This window comes from Semicossyphus pulcher, unplaced genomic scaffold (assembly GCF_022749685.1).
Source record: "Semicossyphus pulcher isolate SPU_LCO1_2020_fin unplaced genomic scaffold, fSemPul1.0.p SCAF_7, whole genome shotgun sequence".
Classification (NCBI taxonomy): domain Eukaryota; kingdom Metazoa; phylum Chordata; class Actinopteri; order Labriformes; family Labridae; genus Semicossyphus; species Semicossyphus pulcher.
The window spans coordinates 20798311-20822438 of record NW_027211748.1 but is presented as its reverse complement, the minus strand read 5'-3'; the positions used below and the strand labels follow the sequence as shown (position 1 = coordinate 20822438).

General features: G+C 41.1%; 2 protein-coding genes across 2 annotated transcripts; one reads left to right on the top strand and one right to left on the bottom strand.

Annotated features, from left to right (window-relative positions):
• Nucleotides 1-748: 748 nt before the first annotated feature.
• Nucleotides 749-7707, bottom strand: ints15 (integrator complex subunit 15). The gene is made up of 8 exons (XM_069685147.1): nt 7620-7707; nt 6858-7058; nt 6544-6765; nt 5302-5467; nt 4901-5178; nt 4546-4783; nt 2579-2618; nt 749-1130 (listed from the first exon to the last, which is right to left on the bottom strand). The coding sequence occupies exons 2-8, from the start codon at nt 7050-7052 to the stop codon at nt 896-898; spliced, it is 1374 nt and encodes a 457-aa protein (XP_069541248.1). The 5' UTR covers nt 7053-7058; nt 7620-7707; the 3' UTR covers nt 749-895.
• Nucleotides 7708-8876: 1169 nt separating this feature from the next.
• On the top strand, nt 8877-21055 carry rgs11 (regulator of G protein signaling 11). Its single transcript, XM_069685137.1, has 17 exons — nt 8877-8939; nt 9189-9285; nt 9487-9537; nt 11930-12036; nt 12281-12332; nt 12488-12546; nt 12686-12762; nt 12850-12931; nt 14823-14891; nt 16043-16066; nt 16180-16241; nt 16569-16682; nt 16850-16965; nt 18927-19014; nt 19099-19237; nt 20741-20823; nt 20917-21055. Exons 1-17 carry the CDS (start codon nt 8877-8879, stop codon nt 21053-21055), a joined length of 1422 nt encoding a protein of 473 aa, XP_069541238.1.
• Nucleotides 21056-24128: the final 3073 nt, after the last annotated feature.

Below are 24128 nucleotides of genomic sequence, written 5' to 3'. Positions count from 1 at the left end.
TGACCGGTCCACCTTTAGATGTTTGTGCACAGCATGCGTCATGGAGCCTCTGGCAGTTCGTATGCCTGAACAAACATGGGTCAAGAGCCTTGGATACTTTTATTTACTTTTAATTTATCTAAAGACAACAAGAACGATAAGACAAAAAAAATATAAAAAGAAAACGTTGGCAGTTAATTTCTACCACTTCTCAGAAAAGGTTGCTCCTTTAAGTCTTAAAGGGAAAGTCATCCTTCATTCGTTGCAAAGATTTCTGTTAGATTTCTATCCATTCTATGACTATGCGACTGATAAGCGTCCATGTGCCCTCACCGTCTCCTTCTCTGCGTTGTGACTGAGATTGTTTTAATGACTTTTAATGTGAAGTGTAATAAAACACTGAATCAAATTTTCCAAACAAATTCTCTCCACTTCTTTTAGCTTGTGGATGAATAAAAACGAGCCTTTCTTGATACTGATTAAGGCATACAAAAAAACTGTTTGGTTTATTCCAGTCAGCATTACATTTCTACCCATCCAAACGATATATTTCTACACTAAATAAACAGTATAGTTTGCAAGAAGCATTATTAAGCCTTCATCAGAGTTGTCTTTCTATTCAACCTTGTAAATAAGGCCCTGAAATGCACATCTGTCTCTCAAGCTTATTGCGTGTGTATTTGTAGCTGTGAGTAGGACAACAGTGACCACTAGTGGTTGGAGTAGAGAACAAAACCAAGAGTGAGGTAAAAAAATATTTATTGGACAAACACGTTGTTAGCCTCACAGACATTTAGCAAAAGCTAATATCACCACACATCACTCTCTTATTCAAGCAAGTCAACAAACATACACACACACACACTCAGACATTTACACACTTTCACATTTGCAGACAAGTTGGACATACTCTGTGTTAGTGGCTGGGTCGGTAGGGGAACGGCATCCCCGTCATGAAAGGCTGAGCGGGGTACTGAGGGTGAGAGGAGGGATGGGGGGCTAGAGGTGTGTGTGGAGGGATCGGGGGGTGTGCAGGGTGCGTGGGGTGTGAGGCGATGGGGGAGTGAGCTGCGTGCGGGCTGAAGGCCATAGGAGGGGTGTGGATGTTGTTGTAGTACATCACCGGGCCGGACAACACCAACTGGAGCAAACTGGAAACACAGATACACAAGATTATGTAAACCAAGGTACAGGAGGGTCTTGCTTTTCCCTTGGGGTCCACATGGGATCTTGTTATTTATTGCCGTAAGCATTCTCCATATGTCATACTCAAGCAGATCTTAAGATGAAACCTGGGCAGTGGTCAAAAAGTCCCAAAAAATTACCCCTTGTGTCTAACCACTTTTTCCTCCTCTATAGAAAACATCATGAGGTCAAGGAAAGATGCGAGGAGAACTCAAAAGGAGTAAGGAAGGAGAATCCGACTGCACTTACACTGGGCCATGTGACTAATGTCACGTGGTTCTGCCGTTTAAAAAACTACAATCTACTAATGATGGACTACAAAGAGTGCATCTATCGCCTGGTGCTTTCCGTGTTTAGTCATAAAAACGTGGACAACTCCGTCAGGACGAGGCAGCTTGTCTGTCTGAGGACCTGAGAACAACTGGAAGTGTTCATACCTCTAAACGTGCACTTCAAACTTCTGCAGCCTGGTTTACCATTAAGAATTATTAAATAAATGATTTTATGAATGTTTTTTAAATAATTTATTTTACTGTATTTATGTTGCAGAATCATATTCTGTATTGTTGTTTCTGTTATTTGTAATACAATCTTATTCTATCTTATATTTCTTTCTATCTTGACCGCCGGGGTCAGCCCAACACATATGACTGAGTGACGGTACTTTCACAGCTGTAGGGAGAGTTGCGACATCGCAATGGCGGATCATGGAGCATATTGGACCTCCACTGACGCGACTCTCTGTCTATACGGCTCTGGATACTTTGTTCGGGGAGTAGGCGAGGCTGCTCCTCCGCTGCTTATCTGCTGTCCTCACCTACGTCCGCAGCGCGCACCTGCTTTCAAACACGTTGTCATCGGCCTCATAAGGACAGTCCTTGTAACACATTGCCCACAAAAGCGCACATTGACCTGATGAGATCAGCCACATACTAGGTTTTGACCTAGTCTTGTTTGTATTAATATTACTGTAGTGTACACTTGGAAAACAAGTTACCAAAGGTCATGGATCAGAAGTTATACTGTATGAAAATAACTGTTTAATCCAGACAAGTTGGTATTCAAGTCTACTATCTACCATCTTCTGTGATGTCGATGTGTTTTCATGACCGCCGAGAGGTGCGTCACTTTAAATGTTGCTGTCGCAAGGAATTGTGGGTCATTATTTTCTCCTCTCCTTTCGTAAAGGATGGTCCAGTGTTTCCTATGCTAAAGGAGATAATAAAGGAAGCAGTGAAGCTCCTTTCCTTATCATTTACAGAATTCGAACAGCTCTTATCAAGGCTGACACTTAAAACACTTGTGGGTCGTTACACTCTGTTAGGAACCTTCCTAACCAAAGAGGACTATTCGACCGCAGCCCAAGTAACCAATAGAAATAGTAACAAGATAAGAGGCAGTTAATTGTTCTTACTTGTTGTGTGGGAGGCGGGAACAGATGGCTCGCAGGTCCTCTGTAAAGACGAGGAAGAACATAATAAGCACTCAAACTTCACCACAACATCAAGAGAGAAGCTATTTGATAAGTAAACAAAGATAAACCTCAAATCTGTATTTTACCTCCCACTGTGACCTCCTGCATGTGTACAACAAAGACGGCGTTCTTGTTGTAGAAGGTTATGTTACTGTCTGATGTTCATTAGGGTTAAAATCCCTGTATAAACTGGAAAATGCACACACTATTCTTAGTTTAAATTTATGCAAATAAAAACATGGCTATATGTAGGTTGTAGTATATAGTATGTGTTTCCAGTGAAGTTTATCCATCTACAGCAAACATGCCTAACTGTTTTATTGCAAAAAAATAATGTATCTGAGCCACTTCCTGGTTAGAAACTCCAAAGTAATCTGATTGGATAAGAGGCATTCCATGAGTGCTGATACAGAGAACAACTTCACTGGGACTTTTCACTCGGTGTATCACTCCGCCTCAGCCAGGGGGCTTTTTCACAAAACCTAGGATTTAAGCCCATTAAGCTCCGTGTTTATGATTTTTTTTAAATTAAAATTAAAATGCGTTGAAATTACATCTTTGTGTAGAGCAGATTACACCCACCGCTGCAAATGATTTTGGAGAAACGCTGCTACAGTCATCACTTTCGTCACCCTTTCATTGCTAAAATGGTAAATTGCGCATTATATACATACTGTATATAGCTACATGGTCTTAATATGTTCTGGCATTGTGGATGAGTGGTTGTAATGTATCTTGATGGTACATTTCCTGAGTGACATTATCTTTACTGCTCACTTTTAAGTTAAATGCATCTCTGCATTTTATAACTATGATGGTTTTAATTAAGAGTGGTTGGTGAATGTATCGGCGATTTTTAGGCTACTTACGCATTTAGTCCGTCCTCAATAGTCTGCCATGCGTTTTCTCATCGTTTTATTATAGCAGCAGCATTTCCTTTTTCTTTTAATACATATTATGTGTTTCAAGTCTTCATGAACTCCCATTAGTAGCTCTTGCTCGATCGCGATGGGTGTAAAGTATGCTGCACGCGTCTTCTTCATCTCAGCATCAGGAAATCTGTGATCAGCCCCGCGGTCAATCCTGGATTTCTGAATTCTGCTTTTGTGAAATAGCCCCCTGGTGTTCTGAGTGCTGTTAATTACCAGCAGACCACGAAGTCTACACTGATCAAGCTCTGAATCACACAGCAGACTCTTATTTCACTGGTTGATAATAAATTAAATCAAACACATAAATGTACATGAAAAAACTGCTGATCTGTGGTAACCTCGAGGCACAGAGTGCGGGAGAATGTTTGGGTTGCTTGGCAACAAAAGGCCAGTTTCAGTTAAGTTGTGGAACTAGTTGAGTTGGTGGAACAAAAACTAATCTGTTGTTGATTAATACTTTTTACAACCATTTCCTGCTTGTATAGCTGTTGTATAAAAGCAATATCACACTGGAGGTTGTGATGTTGTACTGAATATCAGCATGGCTGTGATTGCGGCCTCGTGCCTACGATTGAATGACAGCCGTGATGATATCCAGTACGACATCACGACCTCCAGTGTGATATTGCTTAAATTGCACAATAAGTACAATATATTATGAAATCCCAAATTAAAAGTTTGAAATTATAAATCTTTGTATTTGGATATGTGCTCTCTAAACTCTTAGCCTATTATTGTGTTTAGTCGTGAGCGCAATAGAAACTAACAGGTCAGAGAGAGAAAGATAAACACTAAAAATCTGTCAAGTTCATTTCCAATCTCAGGCCCAAGAATGCAGGTACTGAGGACTTTGCAGCAACCTATGAAAACAATTTTTCCAGAAATGTATTTTTCCCATTTCCATCCCCTATCGACTTTTCTTGTCTCTATTCTGCAATACTTTTATCCTCACATCCCCCCTTTCCAGGATCTTACCTCTCGAGCAGAGCAGAGCTCCGTTGGCCATCGCCACCTGCAGCGCTTGTGCCAGCCGGTCCAGGGTAAGCTGGGACAGTGTGTGTGTATCTGCGGACGACGTGTGTGTGTGTTTGTCGGCCTGGTCCAACAACCTGGAGAGGTCTGAGGTCAGTGCAGCGAGAGAGTCCACCTGCAGCAGCGCCAGGCGGCCGAATAGCCCCTTCTCATTTAGTATGTTCGGCAAAAGCATGAAGACCTGAACGTGGCAGGAGACAGACAAAGACATGGCTTGATTATCTTCACTTTATGTGTAGAGATGTTTCCTCTGCTGCACATAATTATTCAGTGGAAATGTTGGCAAACCGACACACACCTGTAGGACACTCAGATGGAGACCAGAGAAAAGAGGCCCAACCTCCGGCTCGCTCTCAGTTGTTCCGTTGGTTAGCGTCTGCTTCTTGTCTCTCCTGTAGGCCAGCGGTGCTTTGACGCACCAGCGCACTAACCCACCCAACGGTGTCACATCAAGTGAGTTGATTGGCTGGTTGCCTGTGAGGGGCGTGTTCAGGAAGGTGATCAGGACTAGACGAGGGTCATCTTGGATCCACGACACGATCATCTGGAGAAGTTCTAAAGGAGGGGTGAGCTCCTCTGAGAAGACACACAAAAATATTAAAATTAAACATGTTAACAACACACTTTCCTTCTGCTTAAGATTTTTAATTGTATTTTAAATGGATGTTTCGGATGTTTATTTATGTGTGTCACATGTACCTGAGGTGAGGTCATAGAGGGTGGTGACAGCAGTGATGAACTGGCAGCAGAAGCGTGGGCTGGCGCTGTGGATGTTCTGCAGGGTGGGCACCGAGCCTGGCACCATGCTACAATAGTCATCTACTAGCACCTGTGCAAGGCGCACACAGTACACACGGTGGTTTCTCTGCAGGACACAAACACAGCCAGAGTTAAATCTTCAGGGGGGTACACTACGAAGCAGGATCTGCAGTTATCGAGGTAACTTCAGGGTAAACTCCGACTTTTCAGTACTACGAAGGTGGTTCACTTCTCACCGGGGTAGATCACCATGGTAACTTATGCTGAACACCTAGCCTGCTCCGGAGCAGGTTATGTTGGAGATTACAGATCAACCTGAACTAAACACCACCCACTGACCAATCAGGTCTCTTGATTCAGGAGCTCTGTGAGCAGATCGTACAGGGAGGAGGGAAAGAGAGCGGTAAAACACTTCTGCTTTACCGTCTGATTTTATGAAGGAAATTCCTGAAAGATATTCATCGAGCTTTACTGACATACATCCACAACAGAGACTGATAAAAACAATGAAGCCTGAAGTACTTTTGTACTTATACGATATGAAAATAAGCATTCGTGCTGCTTTAAATTGTGGTTTTACATTTATTTTTATTTGCTCCATAGTTTGATACGGCTGAGAGAATAAGTCTAAATCTGTCATTAACGCAACAAAAATACATCAGTGCAACGTATTAATCTAATGTAATACACGAGAGTTATAATCAATATATGGTGCTCTGATGATGGAGCAGTGATATTATTATATGTGCGCATTTACACAGTCTGCGTTTTTTTTCTATTTGTCCTTCCTGCATTCAGCAGCTGCAACTGAGTGGATTATAGTCTGGATTAATTTCTTCTTATCTTTCTAAAATCAGTTTGTAAAATATTCCGAGCAGCTGACGGCAGACGTGCCCGTGTCGAGATTGGTCAATTGCTCCAAACCATGCCACTTTATGTGAACGCGCTCATAGAACTTGACTTATCGAGCTGATAACCAGCGTTGTGCGACCGCTTAGCGCGATCACCTATGTCAGGTTAAGTGAAGCCAGATCAGGAAAAGATACCCTGGGTATGTTGAACTCGCTTCGTAGTATAGGCCCCAGCTCTGCTCAACCACAGTACACAAAAACATGCATTCACACAAGGTCTGAAGTTCTAAGAACCATTTTAATGTACATCTAAGTTTGTTTTAATCCTCACCTGTAACCAGCTAGCAGCACATTCCAAGATAGGGACCCTGCCCATAGCGATTGCCATGGAGACCAGCTTGCCTAACAGTGCCATGCGACTTTCATCTGCCTGGTTGCCTTGAAGACTGAAGAGGGCGGAGAACATCAGCTGCCGGACAGTGTCCCGGCTCTGTTCCTGGAAACAGCTGCACATGATCTCCAACAGCTGGAGCTCCTGGAGAGCACTCATCCTCTGAAAGATAAAAATACAATGAATTCGCTATTCAAATGTGTGTGTTTACATGCTGTATATTGGTGTAAAAGCATTTCAGTCTCTTATTTTACCCTGGCTGGAGTGTTTCTGTCTTTAGGTGCATGCAGGATGAACTCCTCCACCAGCTCCAGGGTCTTGGAGTCGACCTGAGGAGGCTGCCTCCCTGACTGCACCAGGTTACAGATGTAGATGTCCAGGTGATACAGCAGCTCCTTGGCTGCACTCAGCACATCCCGGGGCAGCAACGACTGACGGATGTCACCCATCACCACCTAACAGAGACCCATACAAATTTTCTAATCTTTATTTTTGTTGCTGAAAGTTAAAGAGTGACATGCTTAAAACGGTTCCAAATAAAGTGGTTAGAAAGTTTTACAAGAATGTAATGTGATTTTCACCATAAGCAACAGGCCATGATAATGTAGATTTGGCTTTACAATGCCTCTAAATAATTGTATGTATTTTTATTATAAACTACTACAACTAAATGTGTATAGCTTTAACATAACAATGCACTGATCCTTAGCTTATTTTTACTTTTCCAAGACTAAAATAAAAATGTAAAACTGTACAATGAAAATCGAACACAGAACAGTAAAAACAATGTCCAGTTTTAACATTACATTTGTAGGTATCAGTGTTACAAATAGTGCTCTAACAGCTTAAACACTTTTCCAGTGGAGTAGCTCCACTCAGTCGGTCTCCTCCATCCTGCTACAGTTAGCGTTAGCAAGGTTAGCTAAGAAGTCTCTTACTATTTTGCTATTAATTTCATGTGCGTAAGTTATCCCAGCTGACGGTCAAAGAAAACCCATGTTTAGTCAAGCTCTTACCTCTTCAAAAATCTCTTGATATTCTTAACAAATTAGCCGATTATGAGGCAAGTGAAAGGTCTCTAAACGACGACGGAGCCACTTCCGGTTTCTACGGATACGTGTGCGGGACAAAAAGTACTGCCATTGACTTTTGCAGCGAAATCAGTGCATGTGCTGTTTGGTAAATGTCAACAAAGACTGAGTGTCCTTTGTTAGCTATTAAGTGTGTTGCAAGTAGCACATAAAAAATATGTAATTTAAAGCAACTGTTAGTTATTATAGCCAACAAAGACAAAGACAGTAAGGTTTTCTTATCTCACACAGAATTATTTAAGGAAAACTTAGTATCATTTAATTATTATTCTATATTATAATACATGTAACTGTTGGAAATATTTATAAAAAAATAAAAGCCTCTTTTAGAACACACACTTTAAGCTGTTACATCTAATCGACTCAAAATAACATAAGATAATCTATTATTATCTTGTGTATTTATTCATTAACTAAACGGGTTTATACTCTATATACGATGTTTCTATATTAGATATTTAAAGGCCTAATGTAATTAGGCCTATCTTACTTAACAGGCACTCTGTTTGTCAAATTACTTTGTAAGATTTCTTTATAATTATATCATATTATACAATATAATATATTTTATTTTATACAAAATTAGTCTTTTGATTTTGATGATAGGAAAACTTTATTGTTCAATTCTTCTTTATCGGTCTAAAGTGACATTTCACTATTATTAGTAGTAAACCTATTAATATTTCATGTATGCAGTCCCTGTTTTCATTCTGAATTGTCCTCAGGATGCTTGCACTAAGTAAACATGAATTATATAAACACTTTTTTGAGAGACGGAATGCTAGAAATGTTTGTTAGTCTTGTATGTTGTGCTAAATATGCGGCTAGGATCGCACCCTATAGCTTAACTTGTAAGTAAATTAGAGAAAATTAATAAAATTATTTTTTGTATCATGTCACAAACTAACCTTTTCAACCGTGAGCTTGTCGACCTTATCACGTTATAGCGCACTGTTCTACTTAAAAACGTAATTTTTATGAATTTGGTGACAATTTATAGCCTTTTTCAATACTGTAATCCCCTTTAATCTGCTACAGGGGCGCGCGAGGTAGGCACCGGACCGCCTCGTGGATAAAAAAAAAAAAAGGAAATAGTGGTGCACTCTCTGCCGCGCGCTCCCGACAGCACTTCGCTCTTGCACTTTCTACCGTCCCGTCGAGTGATCCCAAGCAGCCTGCAAGATGACCATCAACACCCTGGCTAAAGGAGGCTGGAACCGGGAGCAAATGGCGTGTTTTCGAAAGGTAATACTGTATGAATCTGTCTCCTTTGCTTTGCTTTTATAATGTGACATATTATACCGTAGATACTAACATGTATGAATCCAGAAACATATAACACATGAACGGATGTTAGGATAAAATCAAGTTGTTAAAAGATGGAATATTTAAAATATTTAAAGTTTTTCTTAATGTGAGACTTTATATGTTTGTTTTCTGTTTGTTGTGAGTACTTGCATGCTCATGTGTATTATGTGTGTATTCCCCTGACAGATGGAGAGAGTGATTGTGGCCATGCAGGACCCTGACATGGGCATGAAGATGAGAAACCAGAGGCTCCTCATCACAGTTATTCCACACGCCATGACAGGTGTGTGTATGTGTGTGTGCCCGTGTGTCAGTGTGCATCAGCATCTGTGTGGACTTGCACTTTGCAGCCTGTGTTTGTCCCAGTGGTCATGCATAATGCAGCAGTGAATTTGGGAGAATACTGTGTGCTTTGCAGAGTAGATGGAGCAAGTTTGTCCTCTTTTCTGGTCTCTTTTGTAACTGTTTCTCTCTTTGTCTGCAGGCCGGGACATAATTGACTGGTTGATGCAGAAATACAATATCAGCGAGGAGGGTAAGAGACTGTATTGATGCATACATTTTATGTGTGTGATAGAGAGAGAGGATTCACTGGGATTCTCTGTCTCAGCGTGACCTGTTTGTTGTGTCGTTGCTAGCATGTTGCCAGGATATGGTGCTCTCTCTCAAGCTGACGTGGTAGTGATGTGTTTGTGAGTGTATTATGGGGGTTGCTGTTTCCAGTAAACTGGCCCCAGAGGATCCAAGTTTGATTAACTCACCTGATGATCTGGGTTTGATTAGTGTCCCCGTGGGGGTTTTGCACCTCAGGAGACTTTACCGTGCCTGAACTAAATTAGAGGTTGGGAAAAAAGTACAGCCCGCTGGTCCCTGTGGCTTCAGAGCAGACTAAAGGAGGAAAGAGACGAGTCAGTGAGCGAGGGAGAGAGAGAGAGAGAGTGGTAAGAGCTGATTAAAATGCATCACACAGCTTTTTTTGGAAGCTGTCAGTCATAAAAGTAGGGCTCTTTAACAAATGAGGAGAGGCTGAAGATTGATTAGGCCTTTTATCCCTGCTGGAACAGGCGTCGATTTGTGAGAGATTGCTAACAAGGTGCTGACACTTAGAAAAATGTATAAAAATAAGATATACTTTATACTAAATTTATTCCTTGTTGTCATAATATTATTTATTCATCATGCTTGATTTGAAAGCTTTGATCCTAATAAAATCAATCAACTCTTTCATGTCCCATCAACCATGGTATAATACAAACTTTGCTTATACACTGATCAGTCATAACATTATGACCACTGACAGGTGAAGTGAATAACATTGATTATCTCATTACAAAGGCCCCTGTCAGTGTGTGGGATATGTTAGGCAGCAAGTGAACATTTTGTCCTCAAAGTTAATGTGTGGGAAGCAAGAAAAACGGCCAAGTGTAAGGATGTGAGCGACTTTGACAAAGGCTGAATTGTGAAGTCTAGACGACTGGGTCAGAGTATCTCCAAAGCTGCAGCTCTTGTGGGGTGTTCCAGGGCTGCAGGGGTCAGTACCTACCAAAAGTGGTCCAAGGAAGGAAAACCAGTGAACCGGCGACAGGGTGTGCATGGGGGAGTGAAGGCTGGCCCATGTGGTCCGATCCAACAGAAGAGCTACTGTAGCTCAAACTGCTGAAAAAGTTGATGCTGGTTCTGATAGAAAGGAGTCAGAACACACAGAGCATCGCAGTTTGTTGTGTATGGGGCTGTGTAGCCGCAGACCGGTCAGGGTGCCCATGCTGACATAATGTTATGGTTGATCAGTGTATATTTCTAACCAAGTGTTGTTTATGGTACAGATATTCCAACCAGATTTTTCCCAGTATTGGTTGATATCGATTACCCCTCCTGTATCAGTGCAATAAGAAATATACACCTATAGGTGGAAAGAAATCATAGAGTGTATAAAAAGATGGATGACATGACAGCTCCCTAAAAGGATGGCTGCAGTATAGGTCATAAAGCCCGCCTCCCCATGTTAACAGATGGGACATGAGTCAAACTATAAAATCAAAATACACGTCAAATACATTTTTCACAAACATGGTTTCTGTCATTATAGTTAGTTCTTATCATGCTGATTTACGACCAAGTGTTCATTTTTCTAACAAGTTTATTTTTAATGAGTTATTTGATGCTGTCAAAAGGATGATTGACAGCTCTGTTGATAAATACAGCTCCTGCAGCCGATCTGTTCCTGATTAGCAGAATAGAGGAGGAACGGCGAGAGGAGACGTAACTAAAACAATCACTACAGTCATTGAAGTTTACATATCTGTGAACGTCTGCTTCAGACCAACACAAGAAACTGTTCTGCTGTTAAACACGCCAGCGTGCTGGATCTTTGCCGTTTTAAGTGTGTGTTTTGGTTAGTGGAAGTAGCCACCGCGGCTCCACCAGCAGATCTCTACTGCACAGCTCTGGCTCCAAATTACATCACCATCACAAGATGGCAGGGCCTGTCACGGGGGCTATTTTGGCATCAATTCCCTACAATGAGAGCAGATGGAGACGCGTCGTCCATCTTTATATACAGTCATTGAAAAAAACAGTTTGCTGACAAGCTTTTGCAAGTTTTACCTAATGTAACACTCTCTGCTAGCACCTTATTTACTTAGTGCCAAACCAAAACAAAAGGTAACTCTTGACACTTTATAAATGCAGCCTTCTGCTGGGGCTCATAAATTATGGTTTCCAACTGGTGCATTAGTTTGCTTACTCATCAATTAATGTCACCACATTTTGGGCTGTATTGGAGACTTTTCCGACACTGATATCTGTATCTGAACAGCTCTAGTTTCTGGTAGCTTTGAAGGTGTGTTAGCACAAATAAACAGCCAGTTTACATCTATCTAAAATACTGAGACAGCAAAGTAATTAGTTTCTTCTGTGTTGTTTAACAGAGGCTCTGCACGTTGGTGGCATGCTGGTGAGATACGGGTATATTTACCCCCTCAAGGAGCCCAGATCCCTCGTGTTACGGCCCGATGAGTCACCCTACCGCTTCCAGGTAAGTCGCTCATCCCTCATGCAGTATGTTCACTCCACCTGCTCCTAAAAACTCGCTGTCCCTCCTTCCAGTTCAAAACCACTTTGACTTAACCGTCACTTTTCCCTCCATCATTGTCCATCTCCCTTTCTCCCTCTCACTCCATTAGCCCACTTCCTAATCCCCCATCCATCTGCCACTTTTTCATCGGCTGCTGCACCATCACTCTCTGTCATAAATGTTAAAAATGTCACTTGTTTTTCAGACTCCTTATTTCTGGACTAGCACCCGCTGGCCTGCCTCAGAGCTGGACTATGGTAAGGCAAGAACAAAAACACACAGTGTGTTTAATTGTAAGGAAAAACAACAATCACACTTCATCACATTATTAAGTGTAATAATATGACACAGATCAGGGAACAACTCTCTATCTAATGTCTTTCTTTACTGTTTTTGCTTTCGATCCCGTCAGCAATCTATTTGGCTAAAAAGAACATAAGAAAACAAGGAGAACTGATGGAATATGAAAAGGTGAGCAAAGTGTGTATTGTGTGTAAGAATAGGAGAGAACATATATGTATGTATAATGAATTATACCATGGTAATTCTGCAGGACCAGGAACATATAACTTTAAATTACACTCCTCTTTGTTCTCTCCTCTCTTTTAAGGAGCGGTACAGTGTGCTGCACAAGAGGATCAACCACACCTGGGACTTTGTGGTGATGCAGGCAAGAGAGCAACTCAGGTGAACTGCACATACGCACAGCCACATCGAGGCACATACACACACAGGCACACACACACATAAACTTACAGTGTGATTTATGTTCAGAGCGTCCAAACAGAGGAGGAAGGCGGACCGCATTGTTCTGGAGTGTCAGGAGCAGGCCTACTGGCTCATCAACAGACCCCCGGTATGTTCACTGTTATTATACTCTGGGTTGTATTAGCACACTATATACTACACTACTCAATACTATACTATACTCTCTATTTTATATGATACTGTCCTCTACCTATATTAGATTTGCTTGACCATACTATAGTGTTCTCTCCTGTGTTGGGTTACAATAAATATTATACTTAACTATAATTTACTATACTGTGATATATTATCCTATACTATACTAGTCTGTACTACACAGTTATTACTATGGTATACTAACTATACTTTACTACACTATACTGTACACAACGTTATGCTATACTATGCTATATCATTCTATAGTCTACTATGTTATACTATATTAACTGTACTGTACACTATGCTACACTATCTTATGCCATACTATACTGAAGCTAATACTTCACTATATTATACCTGACTATACTATACTATACTACTATACTATACTTCACTATACTATAACTGACTATACTATACTACTATACTATACTATTCTATACTTTACCATTATACTATACTATACTATACTACTATACTATACTATACTTTACTATACTATGCTATACAATAATATTATATTCAGGTTGCCATGCTTTGCATATCCCAAGATTCATTGCGCGCCAATTCAAAGGAGATGGTGGACTCTAGCTATGACAGCTAATTAGCCTGCTAGCTACCTGTTGCTAGGCGACAGGAGCAGTGCTTTGTGACACAGAGGTAAGGGCCGCACAGCTGGTGACGCAAACAGGACATCTTTCTAGTCTAGGTCTAGGAACGACTCGTCCTTCGTAGAGCGTGTCCTTTGAAGGATGCAGCTCCTGAATTGAGACACAGCTTATGCTTTACTAAACTATTCTTTACTTTACTACACTATGCTGTACACTTTGCTATACTATGAAATACTATACTATACTATTTTAGATTCCAGCAGAGTAATTTTGCTTTTGGCGTGGAGAGTAGGGACAATCTAGTATTTTTCGGTTCCATACTAAACTGTACTCAGTTCAACACTATTGGTCTCTAATGTGTTGGATTAGAGTATACTGTATAATACTATGATGTACTATGTTATTTAATGCTGTATTATACTTTACTATTCTACACTTTTCCATATTGTTCTGCACTGCATTGTACTATACTGTTGTATACTATACTATACTGTTCTCTTTTTTTAGAATAAACACTAACCTATTATATATTAAAACATTTTGCTCTACACTCAACAAAACCATTCTGGTTTACCACAGTTTTGTATACTATATTGTACTATACTATACTATACTATATTGTGCTTTACCATGCTACAGAACAAGATAAATGTTTGGTACAGTATTTAAAAAAGTCAGACGTCCCACTAATGTTCACTCGCAGTCCCTTCTGCCTCTTACATGAAATATTCAACCCATCTGGTAAAAGCTGCAGCTTACATCTCAGAGAGAGCGAGAGAGAGAGAGAGAGAGAGAGAGAGAGAGAGAGAGAGAGGGGAAGAAAAATAGAAAGAAAAAGAGAGAGAAAAGGAATATCACCTTACACTTTCTTTATATCGCCTGCTGTAAACACAACAGCAGTCCATTTGATACTTAGAGAAAGATCAGATGGAAAGGAGGAAAGGGAGGACAAAGTATAGAGGTAATGTGGAGAGAGAGGGAGGAGGAGGAGGAGAGGGTTTGGAGGAGGGACTCCATCTTGTCTTGCCCTTATGAATTAGGGACGAGGATATGGAGAAAAAGAAAGAAACATGAGAATAAAAGTCAGGGCTAGTGGAGTGGAAAGCTTAAGAAAAGACGAGTGCTCACTCACATGCATGTTCTCATCAGCGACACGCACATACACAAATAAACACAACCTTTACAACAAACATACCATACTTAGTTATTAGTGTGTGTATTTTCTTTCAGCCTGGGGCACATAATGTGTTGGACATGGGTCTAGAGAGACCAAACAACTTCAGCTCCCGAGTTACGCTGGTTAGTGACATCATCAAGTTTGTTTACTTCCTGTTTTACTGTTTATACACCTCTGACAATGTAATGTGATGACATGTCTTGATGACATGTTTTATTGCTTTCCCTTTTTCTTGCTGCTTGGATTGTTTCAAAGTAAGTGTTCAAATGAGCTGTGCTGTACTGTGGACAGTTACAGTATCGTATAATGTGTTTGCAATTAGTGAAAACCTCATTCTGCAGCATTTTAGCTGTTTTATTTATAAAAGGAGGCTCCAAATTAAGTCCTTAAAGGATACTGTTAGGATAATTACACATGTATTATGTTATGACCATAGACTGTATAAAAAGATGACATGACAGCTCCCTAAAAGTGAAGCCAAACCCTCTCTATTGCCCCCTGCTGACTGGCTGCAGTATAGGTCATAAAGCCCGCCTCCTCCATGTTAACAGATGGGACATGAGTCAAACTATAAAATCAAAATACACGTCAAATACATTTTTCTCAAGCATGGTTTCTGTCGTTATAGTTAGTTCTTATGCTGATTTACGTCCAAGTGTTCATTTTTCTGTCAAGTTTATTTTTAATTAGTTATTTGATGCTGTAAAAGTAATGATTGACAGCTCTGTTGACCAATACGGCTCCTGCAGCCGATCTGTTCCTGATTAGCAGAGAACGGCGAGAGGAGACGTGACTAAAACAATCACTACAGTCGTTGAAGTTTACATATCTGTGAACGTCTGCTTCAGACCAACACAAGAAGCTGTTCTGCTGTTAAACACGTAGACATGCGGGATCTTTGCTGGGTGTTTTTCCCGGTAAGTTAAGTGTGTGTTTTGGTTAGCAGATGTGGCTACGCCGACGTCACCCACAAATCTCTACTGCACCGCTCTGGCTCCAAATGACATCACCATCGCTAGATGGCAGCGCCTATCACGGAGGTGTTTTGGCTTTCATTTTGTACAATGAGAGCAGATGGAGAGGCTTCGTCCATCTATATATACAGTCATTGGTTATGACCAATCTGTCTGTTCCTTATGTTTTATTATATTTAATATATATATTGAAAGCCATTGTTTATGTGGGTGAACAGACAAAGGGAAGCTACTTTCTGCGACTGATGTAACTGTATAAATGTATAAAGCTGTCATTCTGTTTCTCTTCACAGAACTAGAACAGTGACTACTACAAAAATGAGGTTAACATTGTCCATTATTTACACACTGTCATTTTAAATTCAAGAGTGTATATTGAAGCTCAGTGTGTGTGTTTACATTTGTATTTTTGTGTGTGTTTTGTTTTTGTTTATAGATTGAAAACTGTAGAAGGGCCCTTGGAAGAAACCGTGTAAAGTCATCTATCTGCCTAGAAGGGTATGTGTCGGTTTGACCAATGCAGATACACACAAACACAAAGTCACACACACACACACACATGCACAGGAGGCCTAATGGACTCGATGCTGCCTGAGCCGAACTCTTCGTCTTAGGCACACACTCACATGCACACACACACACATGCACATAAGCCTTAGTGCTCCCACTATAAGAGCCCCTAATGGATGCATCCTGAGGCAACTTGGAATTAGTGGCCATTAACTCTTATGATCTGCAGCTATAATACAATAATACTGTGTGTGTGTGCGTGCGTGTGTGTGTTTATGTGTGCGCATGCCTCTGCATTTGTGTGTGGATGTGCAGTTTTGTGAAATACAGCGAGCAGTACCTGAACCACGACCCCATTATGCAAGGCTGTCTTCCCAGTAACCCCTGGATCTCTGATGACACGGCACACTGGACGATGAATACAGAAGCGTGAGAGAACACACACACACACACATTTGTTTCTAATCCAAACTGCAACCACCATAGTAGTGCAAGAAAATAAGTAAGTTATAAATGTTTTAGTCCAAAGTTAGGAGTTTGTTATTTGTACGTTTCTATGGTTTATGTTTGTGTTGATGTTGTGTGTCTGAGAGCAGGGCGCCCATACCGACACGTCTTCGAGTGGAGCGTTGGAGCTTCAGCTTCATGGAGCTCCTCAATGACTCCATGGGGAGGCGGGAGTTCATGACCTACCTGGAGAAAGAGTTCAGCGGTAAGAAAGACTGACAGACATGTTGGATTATACTCCAAACACAACTCTGTCGTATACTTGTGTGTGTGTTTCTGTGTGTCCTGAATCTTGTATGTTTGATAAAGTAAAGATGAATTTTCACAAAACTGATGATGATGATGATGGGACTTAACAAGACTTGGCCTAAAGAGTTCAGACACAGAATATCCCATATTTCTTTCACCTTCTTTTTACCACTCCACAAACAACAGCTGTAGTAAGGGACACTATGTCTTCAAGTTGTCTGTCCCTCTGTCAGATTCAAGTTAGAAATCACTTCCACACTTGCAAGATTTTGTGGTTAATTGTCAAAGGTCAAGGTCACTGTGTTCTCATTGTGCTTTCTATTCTTGTGAAAACTTTATCTCTGAACGTTTTATTAAATACTTCACATCAGGCACAAACCTCCACTTGGACTCACTAATGAACTGATTAGAATTTAGTAGTCAAAGGTTAAAGTTTAAGGTCACTGTGATCTCTCAAAAAACTTGTTGGGCCATAACTCAAGCATTCATACACTAATTACACCATAGCTGTGTCTCACTTCAGAGGATGCATCCCTCAAAGGATGCGGTCTATGAAGGATGAGTAATTCACCTGTGTAGACGCTCAGGCCGAACGGAACTGAGACAGTCTGGTCTACGGAGGATTTCCTGTTTGCGACGCCAGCTGTTCCCGCCCTTAACACCATAACTAACGTCACGTAACTTAACCTATTATTCTTTTTCTTTTTGCCTTTATTAGATAGGACAGCTGAAGAGAGTCAGGAAATGTGGGGAGTAGAGAGTAGGGGAAGACATGCACCAAATGATCACAGACCAGGAGTCGAGCCTGCGATCAGTGCGTCGAGGACTGTAGCCTCTGTACATGGGGTGCCCACTCTACCAACTGAGCTTAACCAGCGCCTCTTAACCTTTTATCTTTGATCATTTGTTACAAGGCCCCATACATTTTTCTGAACACGTGTAACGCTACCTATTCAATTGATTTGAAACCAAAAACTTTCACATTTTAAAGTGTATTCATCTGCCGTTTAATAGTCCGCCATCTAGTTTGAATTGGCACGCAATGCATCTTGGGATACATTGGTCAGCCTTTGACGTGCTGCTGTGACGCAATCGGCCTTCAAATACGTCCTTCGAAGGCTGCAGCCCCTGGATTCGGACAGCTTACTTCACACAAATGTCTAATAGGCTAAAATGATAGAGTGAAGATACAATAATTTATATTCTAAAGGTCAAAGGTCAACTTTATTATGACATCATAATGTCCCGGAAAACTATTTTCTGGCTGTCATTTCTGTCCCATTCTCATGAGAATGACATCTCAGAAAAGCCTTGAGGGAATTTCTTTGAATAGTACAATTGAATGTAACTATTGTGTCTACATCAGTGTCAAGGTCACTGTGACCTCATGTTCACCCCATAATCCGAGCAACACAATAGGATGTTTTTTATTTGTTCTCAGATTGACAACGATGCCAACGATGCCTCAATATATTAGAGAACAACCCCTTGCAGTTTTGCAGAAAACGCTGCTTAATTATTCATCAAAGGAAGGAGATTATTAGAATAAAAAACAGAGAACAACTTATTTGTTATTCATATTAAACCAACCTTGTTTCTAAGTCTTATTAGAAGTCTTTTCTCGTAATACTTTTCAGTCCTAAATATGAGAGATTATTTAAGAAGATAAGATACATTTCATGACAACGATAGATGAGAGGATGTAAAGGGTAAAAAGAGAAGAAGAACAGAGAGGAGAGCGGTAAGTCAGAGGAAGATTTAAGAGTCAGTTATACAGTAGAGGCCAGTACGTTTGTTCATCCATGCAGACGTGAATTATCTCTAGGGACCAAGGTTTCCAACTGAGGGCAGCCATGCTATAAAAAGTCCTGTGAGTCACTCTTTCCTGCATCACCTTGTTGTCTGTGTTTCTGCCAGCGGAGAACCTGTGTTTCTGGGAGGCCTGTGAGGACATCAGACACGGAGAGAGCTCCAGGATCATCGAGAAAGTGGAAGAGATCTACAAGTAAACATACAAGCACACAAACATGCACGAATACACGCTTCATTCATCATGAGGTGGCAGCTTTTCTTTTTGTGTGTGACTCAGAAATTTCCTGGCTCCTGGAGCTGCACGATGGGTCAACATCGACAGTAAGACGATGGATAAAACTTTAGAAGGGATCAGACACCCACATCGTTTCGTCATGGACGACGCTCAAATGCACATCTACTTCCTCATGAAGAAGGTCGGAACTCTTTGATCCACAAATCATTTATACTTCACATGAAGGCTTAGTATTTTTCAAACTTTATGGAAGGAATAATTTGAATACACTTTTCCCGATCTTCCAGGCATTCACTGATTTCTACAAGCGCCTCTGTACGACATCAATTTATGAGCGCTTCTCACCGGCCCTTACTGTTGCTAGGTTACAAAAGTTGTCTGGTGGCACTTCCGCTTCCCTTGGTAGTGACTGTGAAGTCTGTTTTAAATAGCTCTTTATGCTTAATATTTACTTTTATTCAAGGAAACTTTACGAAGAAAACATAAAAACAATGTAAAGGAATCGTGTCCTGACATTAGCAGCAGCTCAACTGGAAATTGTACCCTCGAAAAATGAAAGGATTAGCTTCTCCTCTGCCATTGTTGTTGACAAAGTTGATACCAGAAGTCCCGCCCCTTCTTGATTTTGATTGGTTGGTGAGGATGAAGTGACATTGACGATCGGGGCGGTGTTCCCAAAAGATGAACTACTTTCAACTGAGAGCACAGCAACAAAAAACAGCAGAGGGCGTTTTTGCACGGAGGATGCTGAGCGCTGAGAATGCTGAACTGCACTGGTTTTGTTTAGAAAATAGGCCAGCGCAAAAAACACTGTGAGTGAACACAAGGTCCTAGAATATGAAAATCTTTTGACAGACAAAAATAATTATTTCAATTTTGTAATCACTCTAATGATGACTGCATTCTTGATGTTCAGTGTGATGGGAGCATTAAGCCAGCTTTATCAGTCTGCTGATTGATTTTCACAAAACAAATGACTGCCTGGAAGGATCGGAAAAATTCACTTGAAAGAAACTGAAACAGTAGATCGTGTACTCAGGAATAAAACATGTCCCTCAATCCTCCAAATACACTAGAATTGTGTTAACACTGAGTCCATTTTTGTTGTACTAGTCATTGCTCCCCAAAGCCTTCGTCTCTTCAAAAGTTGAAGGCCAAATTCTCCTTACATGAGTCACAAAACTGTGCTTACAATGTGCTCATATACTGTACATAAATTGAACAACTGGAAACCTATGCTGAGATCTAAAAATAGTTGTAATGACATCAAGGACTCTGTCTGCAGCATTTTGTTATGGCTGTAGTTGGCTAAGAGTCTTTTTAGGCAGATATGTGAGAAGAGCATGTAGTCTATCCAACAAGGGATTAATGCACGTCTGCATCAGCCTGATGAGATACCTCCTATTTAGAGATAAAACAAAACATTAATATCGGTGCATATTGATTCAATTGTAATGCCTGTAATGCATTTAACCATACTATATACTATATTTCTGGACTTTTTACAAGCCAGAGGCAACATGTAAAAACTGAACAGCAGAGGACCCAGTGTTGACCCCTGGGGGACGCCACATATGCCAATATTTCTATCTATCTATTTCTATGTAAAATTCCCAGCAAAAAAAGAACTTTATGTGGAAATGTTGTGTGATCTTATTGTATTTGTGTGTGTTTTTGTGTTCAGGACTCTTACCCAAGATATCTGAAGTCTGACTTATACAAGAACATGCTCGCCAAAGCTATTGTCCCCCAGGAGACAAAGAAAAGGTACAAATTCTCATTAATTACCATGTTTACTTTGAAACTTTTTTAATTCTCTAATATTTTTCTCTAATATTTTCTTCCTCTCCTTCCTCTCAGTGTGTTCCCCTTCATGAGACGCCAGCGTCATGCTAGCCCCTCCCCTGCTCAGGCTGCAACTCATGGGACGGAGGAGGACGGGCAGGCTAAGGGTGCCGGGCAAGCAGGTACCAACTCTGCAGGCGGCTCCAATGTCTGACTCACCTCGGTCTCTATTAATTCTGTTGGTCACCGTAGCAACCATCTAAAGAGTTCTTCACTTTTTCTTTCAAGTCAAACTGTCTTTGTGAAAGTCAGAGCTTTTCTTTCACCACCGCAACATTTCAACACTTTGAACATTAGAGCTTCCTCTCAGAGCACGGATGTTACCGCATACCTCAGCAGCATCACATCCTATTCACCGAGCACGACTGCACAACTAGTGAACTGTAGAGAAAAAAAGGGCTCATAGTGCTACAGCCTTTACAGCTGCATTATTATCCTACATCCTATTGATCCATAAAGTCTATCCTGTTGTTCTTGATACTGACCAAGTCTTCCTTTCTCCCTCAATAGCTTTTATATTGAACCTCTCTGCCTCTCGTTAGCAGGTTTAGGCAAAATGGTCCTAAATAGAGCAATAGAGTTGTAAAATATGTAAGTAGTCATACATTTGGCTCAGCATGTCTGTGATTCATTCCATGCCAGAGTTTGACATTGTAAATGTTAAGTTTGCTCGAGCATGTTTTCACCTAAAATAAAATGTCACAATTCTCAACATTCAGTGTCGTGTCGTGTTTTCACTCTGCGTGCTGTGGTAAACTGTGCGTGTGTGTAGATCTGTGGTTAGGTTTTTATTCCTCTGACTTCCTCTCGTTCTCATCTCCTTTTTTCTGTCTCTTTGTAGCCTTTTGGTCTATTTTAAGCACAAACCCTTTGTGTGGTTTGTTTTAGCATGCAGAGACTTTTTCTTCCAAAGAGACTCCTGAAGAATCAAAAGATAAAGATATTTTAAAGTTTGGATATTTCAATTTTCATCATCACACATACAGTATACATCGATCAGCCATAACATTATAACCACCTGCCTAGTATTGTGTAGGTCCTCCAAAACAGCCCTGACCCGTCGAGGCATGGACTCCGCTAGACCTCTGAAGGTGTGCTGAGGTATCTGGCTACAAGACGTTAGCTGCAGATCCTTTAAGTGCTGTAAGTTGTGAGGTGGGGCCTCCATGGATCGGACTTGTTTGTCCAGCACATCCCACAGATGCTCGATTGGATTGAGATCTGGGGAATTTGGAGGCCAAGTCAACACCTTGAACTCGTCGTGTTCCTCAAACCATTCCTGAACCATGTCTGCAGTGTGGCAGGGCGCATTATCCTGCTGAAAGAGGCCACTGACATTAGGGAATACTGTGTCCGTGAAGGGGTGTACTTGGTCTGCTAGAACTCGCATCAGTCAGCCTTGGCCGCCCATGACCCTGTCTCCAGTTTACCGGTTTTCCTTCCTTGGACCACATTTGTAAGTACTGATCACTGCAGACCGGGAACACCCCATAAGAGCTGCAGTTTTGGAGATGCTCTGACCCACTTACATATTCTTACAAACTTCTTCATATTTCCTCTCCATCTACTAACGTTTCAGGGTTTTTTTCCTGAAGGAACTGCTGCGTCTTCTTCTGACTGGCTCCCTCTTCTGGCTGTATGTAGTCAAAGTAGCGCACACAATACATCCATCCATCCATCATCTATACTGCTTATCCTGTTCAGGATCACGGTGGACCTGGAGCCTATCCCAGCTGTCATTGGGCAAGAGGCGGGGTACACCCTGTACTGATCACCAGTCAATCACAGGGCGGACACATAGAGACAGACAACCTTTCACACTCACACCTACGGACAGTTTAGAGTCACCAATGAACCTAACAAGCATTTCTTTGGATTGTGGGAGGAAGTAAGAGTACCCGTAGAGAACCCACGCATGCAAAACTCAACAGAGAAAGGCCCCCCATGTCTGAACCGGGATTCGAACCAGGAGCCGACAGCGCTTGGCACACAACATTTACTTCAAATAAGGAACACACCTACTTAGATAATCATCACAGGTTGAGTATAAGTTGTGCGCAGCTCAAGCAAACATTCCCTTTTTTAGAGCAATTTATGTTAATGGAGAGGGTTAAGGTGGACAAACTATTTTGTTTTTCAAAATAAAATTGCAAAAATGTGAAAATTTAACTTAATTCTGTGGAGGTTAATAGTTTTATTTTTTATGTTTAATCCTTATCATCTTAACCCCCCTCTGATTTATCTTGCAATGATTATCATTTATCATCTATGCAGGACTTTTAATAAAATATCACCACTACTACTGAAAAAGGATTCCCTTTTAGGTGACAAATAATTCAGGTAAAAATGGCACGTCACCTACTTTTAATGAGAATATCAGAAAACAGCAACAAAAGGCGCCGGATTAGCTCAGCGGTTAAATCGGCGGCCACATACAGAGGCTATAGTCCGCTATGTGACGGCCTCGGGTTCAACTCACGCCCTCGGCCCTTTGCCGCGTGTCATCACCACTATCTTCCCCTATTTCCAACACTATCCACTGTCCTCTCAATAAAAAAAAATCTTAAAAAGAAAACAGCAAGAGTTTTAAAAATGAGGGCATTTAGTTCTTGCAAAAGTTACTTTTGAGTTGCTTATGGGAAGTGTAGGTCTCAGCATAGTTTAAGTCTGACTTTATGGATTAAAAGTCCTTTGCTTCTAGAAATGTCAGCATTTACTGCTGTTTCTTTTACCACCAGAATAACAATGAGTGAGGTGCTGGTTTAGCACGGTTGGTAGAACACGCACCCCGTGTACAGAGGCTACAGATGGGCGGTTCGACTCCCGGTCTGCTGATCATTTCCTGCATGTCTTCCCCCACTCTCTACTCCCCATGTTTCCTGTCTCTAGTCAGCTGTCCTATAAATAAAGGCAAAAGAAAAACAATAAGTAGTTCAGTTTAATGTTGTGATTGAATCAGTGATCTGTGTCAGCTGTGCACGACCTGAGAGCTCATCAAATTTACTAATGGAGGTAAGCTCAACATAAGCGCGCAGGCGGATGTGTTCACATGTAAGCACACACACAGTTTAATGTGTATTTCAGCGCTCAGAATGAGCACTTGATATATTTCTGAGGATTATTATAATCCGCTTCCCTGCAGTCCCTCCTCCTCTGTTGGAGCCTGAGAGTGAATGTTTATGTGAGTGTGCCTGAGTGAATAAAAACAGCATCAGTCCACATATAAA

Excerpts from the sequence above, each read along its gene's own strand:
- rgs11 (XM_069685137.1), top strand. The coding sequence starts at position 8,877 with ATGACCATCAACACCCTGGCTAAAGGAGGCTGGAACCGGGAGCAAATG. Across the intron at positions 12,037-12,280 it reads AGTCACCCTACCGCTTCCAG|ACTCCTTATTTCTGGACTAG; the intron begins GTAAGTCGCTCA and ends CTTGTTTTTCAG. Across the intron at positions 19,238-20,740 it reads TCTACTTCCTCATGAAGAAG|GACTCTTACCCAAGATATCT; the intron begins GTCGGAACTCTT and ends TTTTGTGTTCAG.
- ints15 (XM_069685147.1), bottom strand. The coding sequence starts at position 7,052 with ATGGGTGACATCCGTCAGTCGTTGCTGCCCCGGGATGTGCTGAGTGCA. Across the intron at positions 5,468-6,543 it reads GTGCTGCTAGCTGGTTACAG|AGAAACCACCGTGTGTACTG; the intron begins GTGAGGATTAAA and ends TGTGTCCTGCAG. Across the intron at positions 4,784-4,900 it reads TCCATCTGAGTGTCCTACAG|GTCTTCATGCTTTTGCCGAA; the intron begins GTGTGTGTCGGT and ends TGCCACGTTCAG.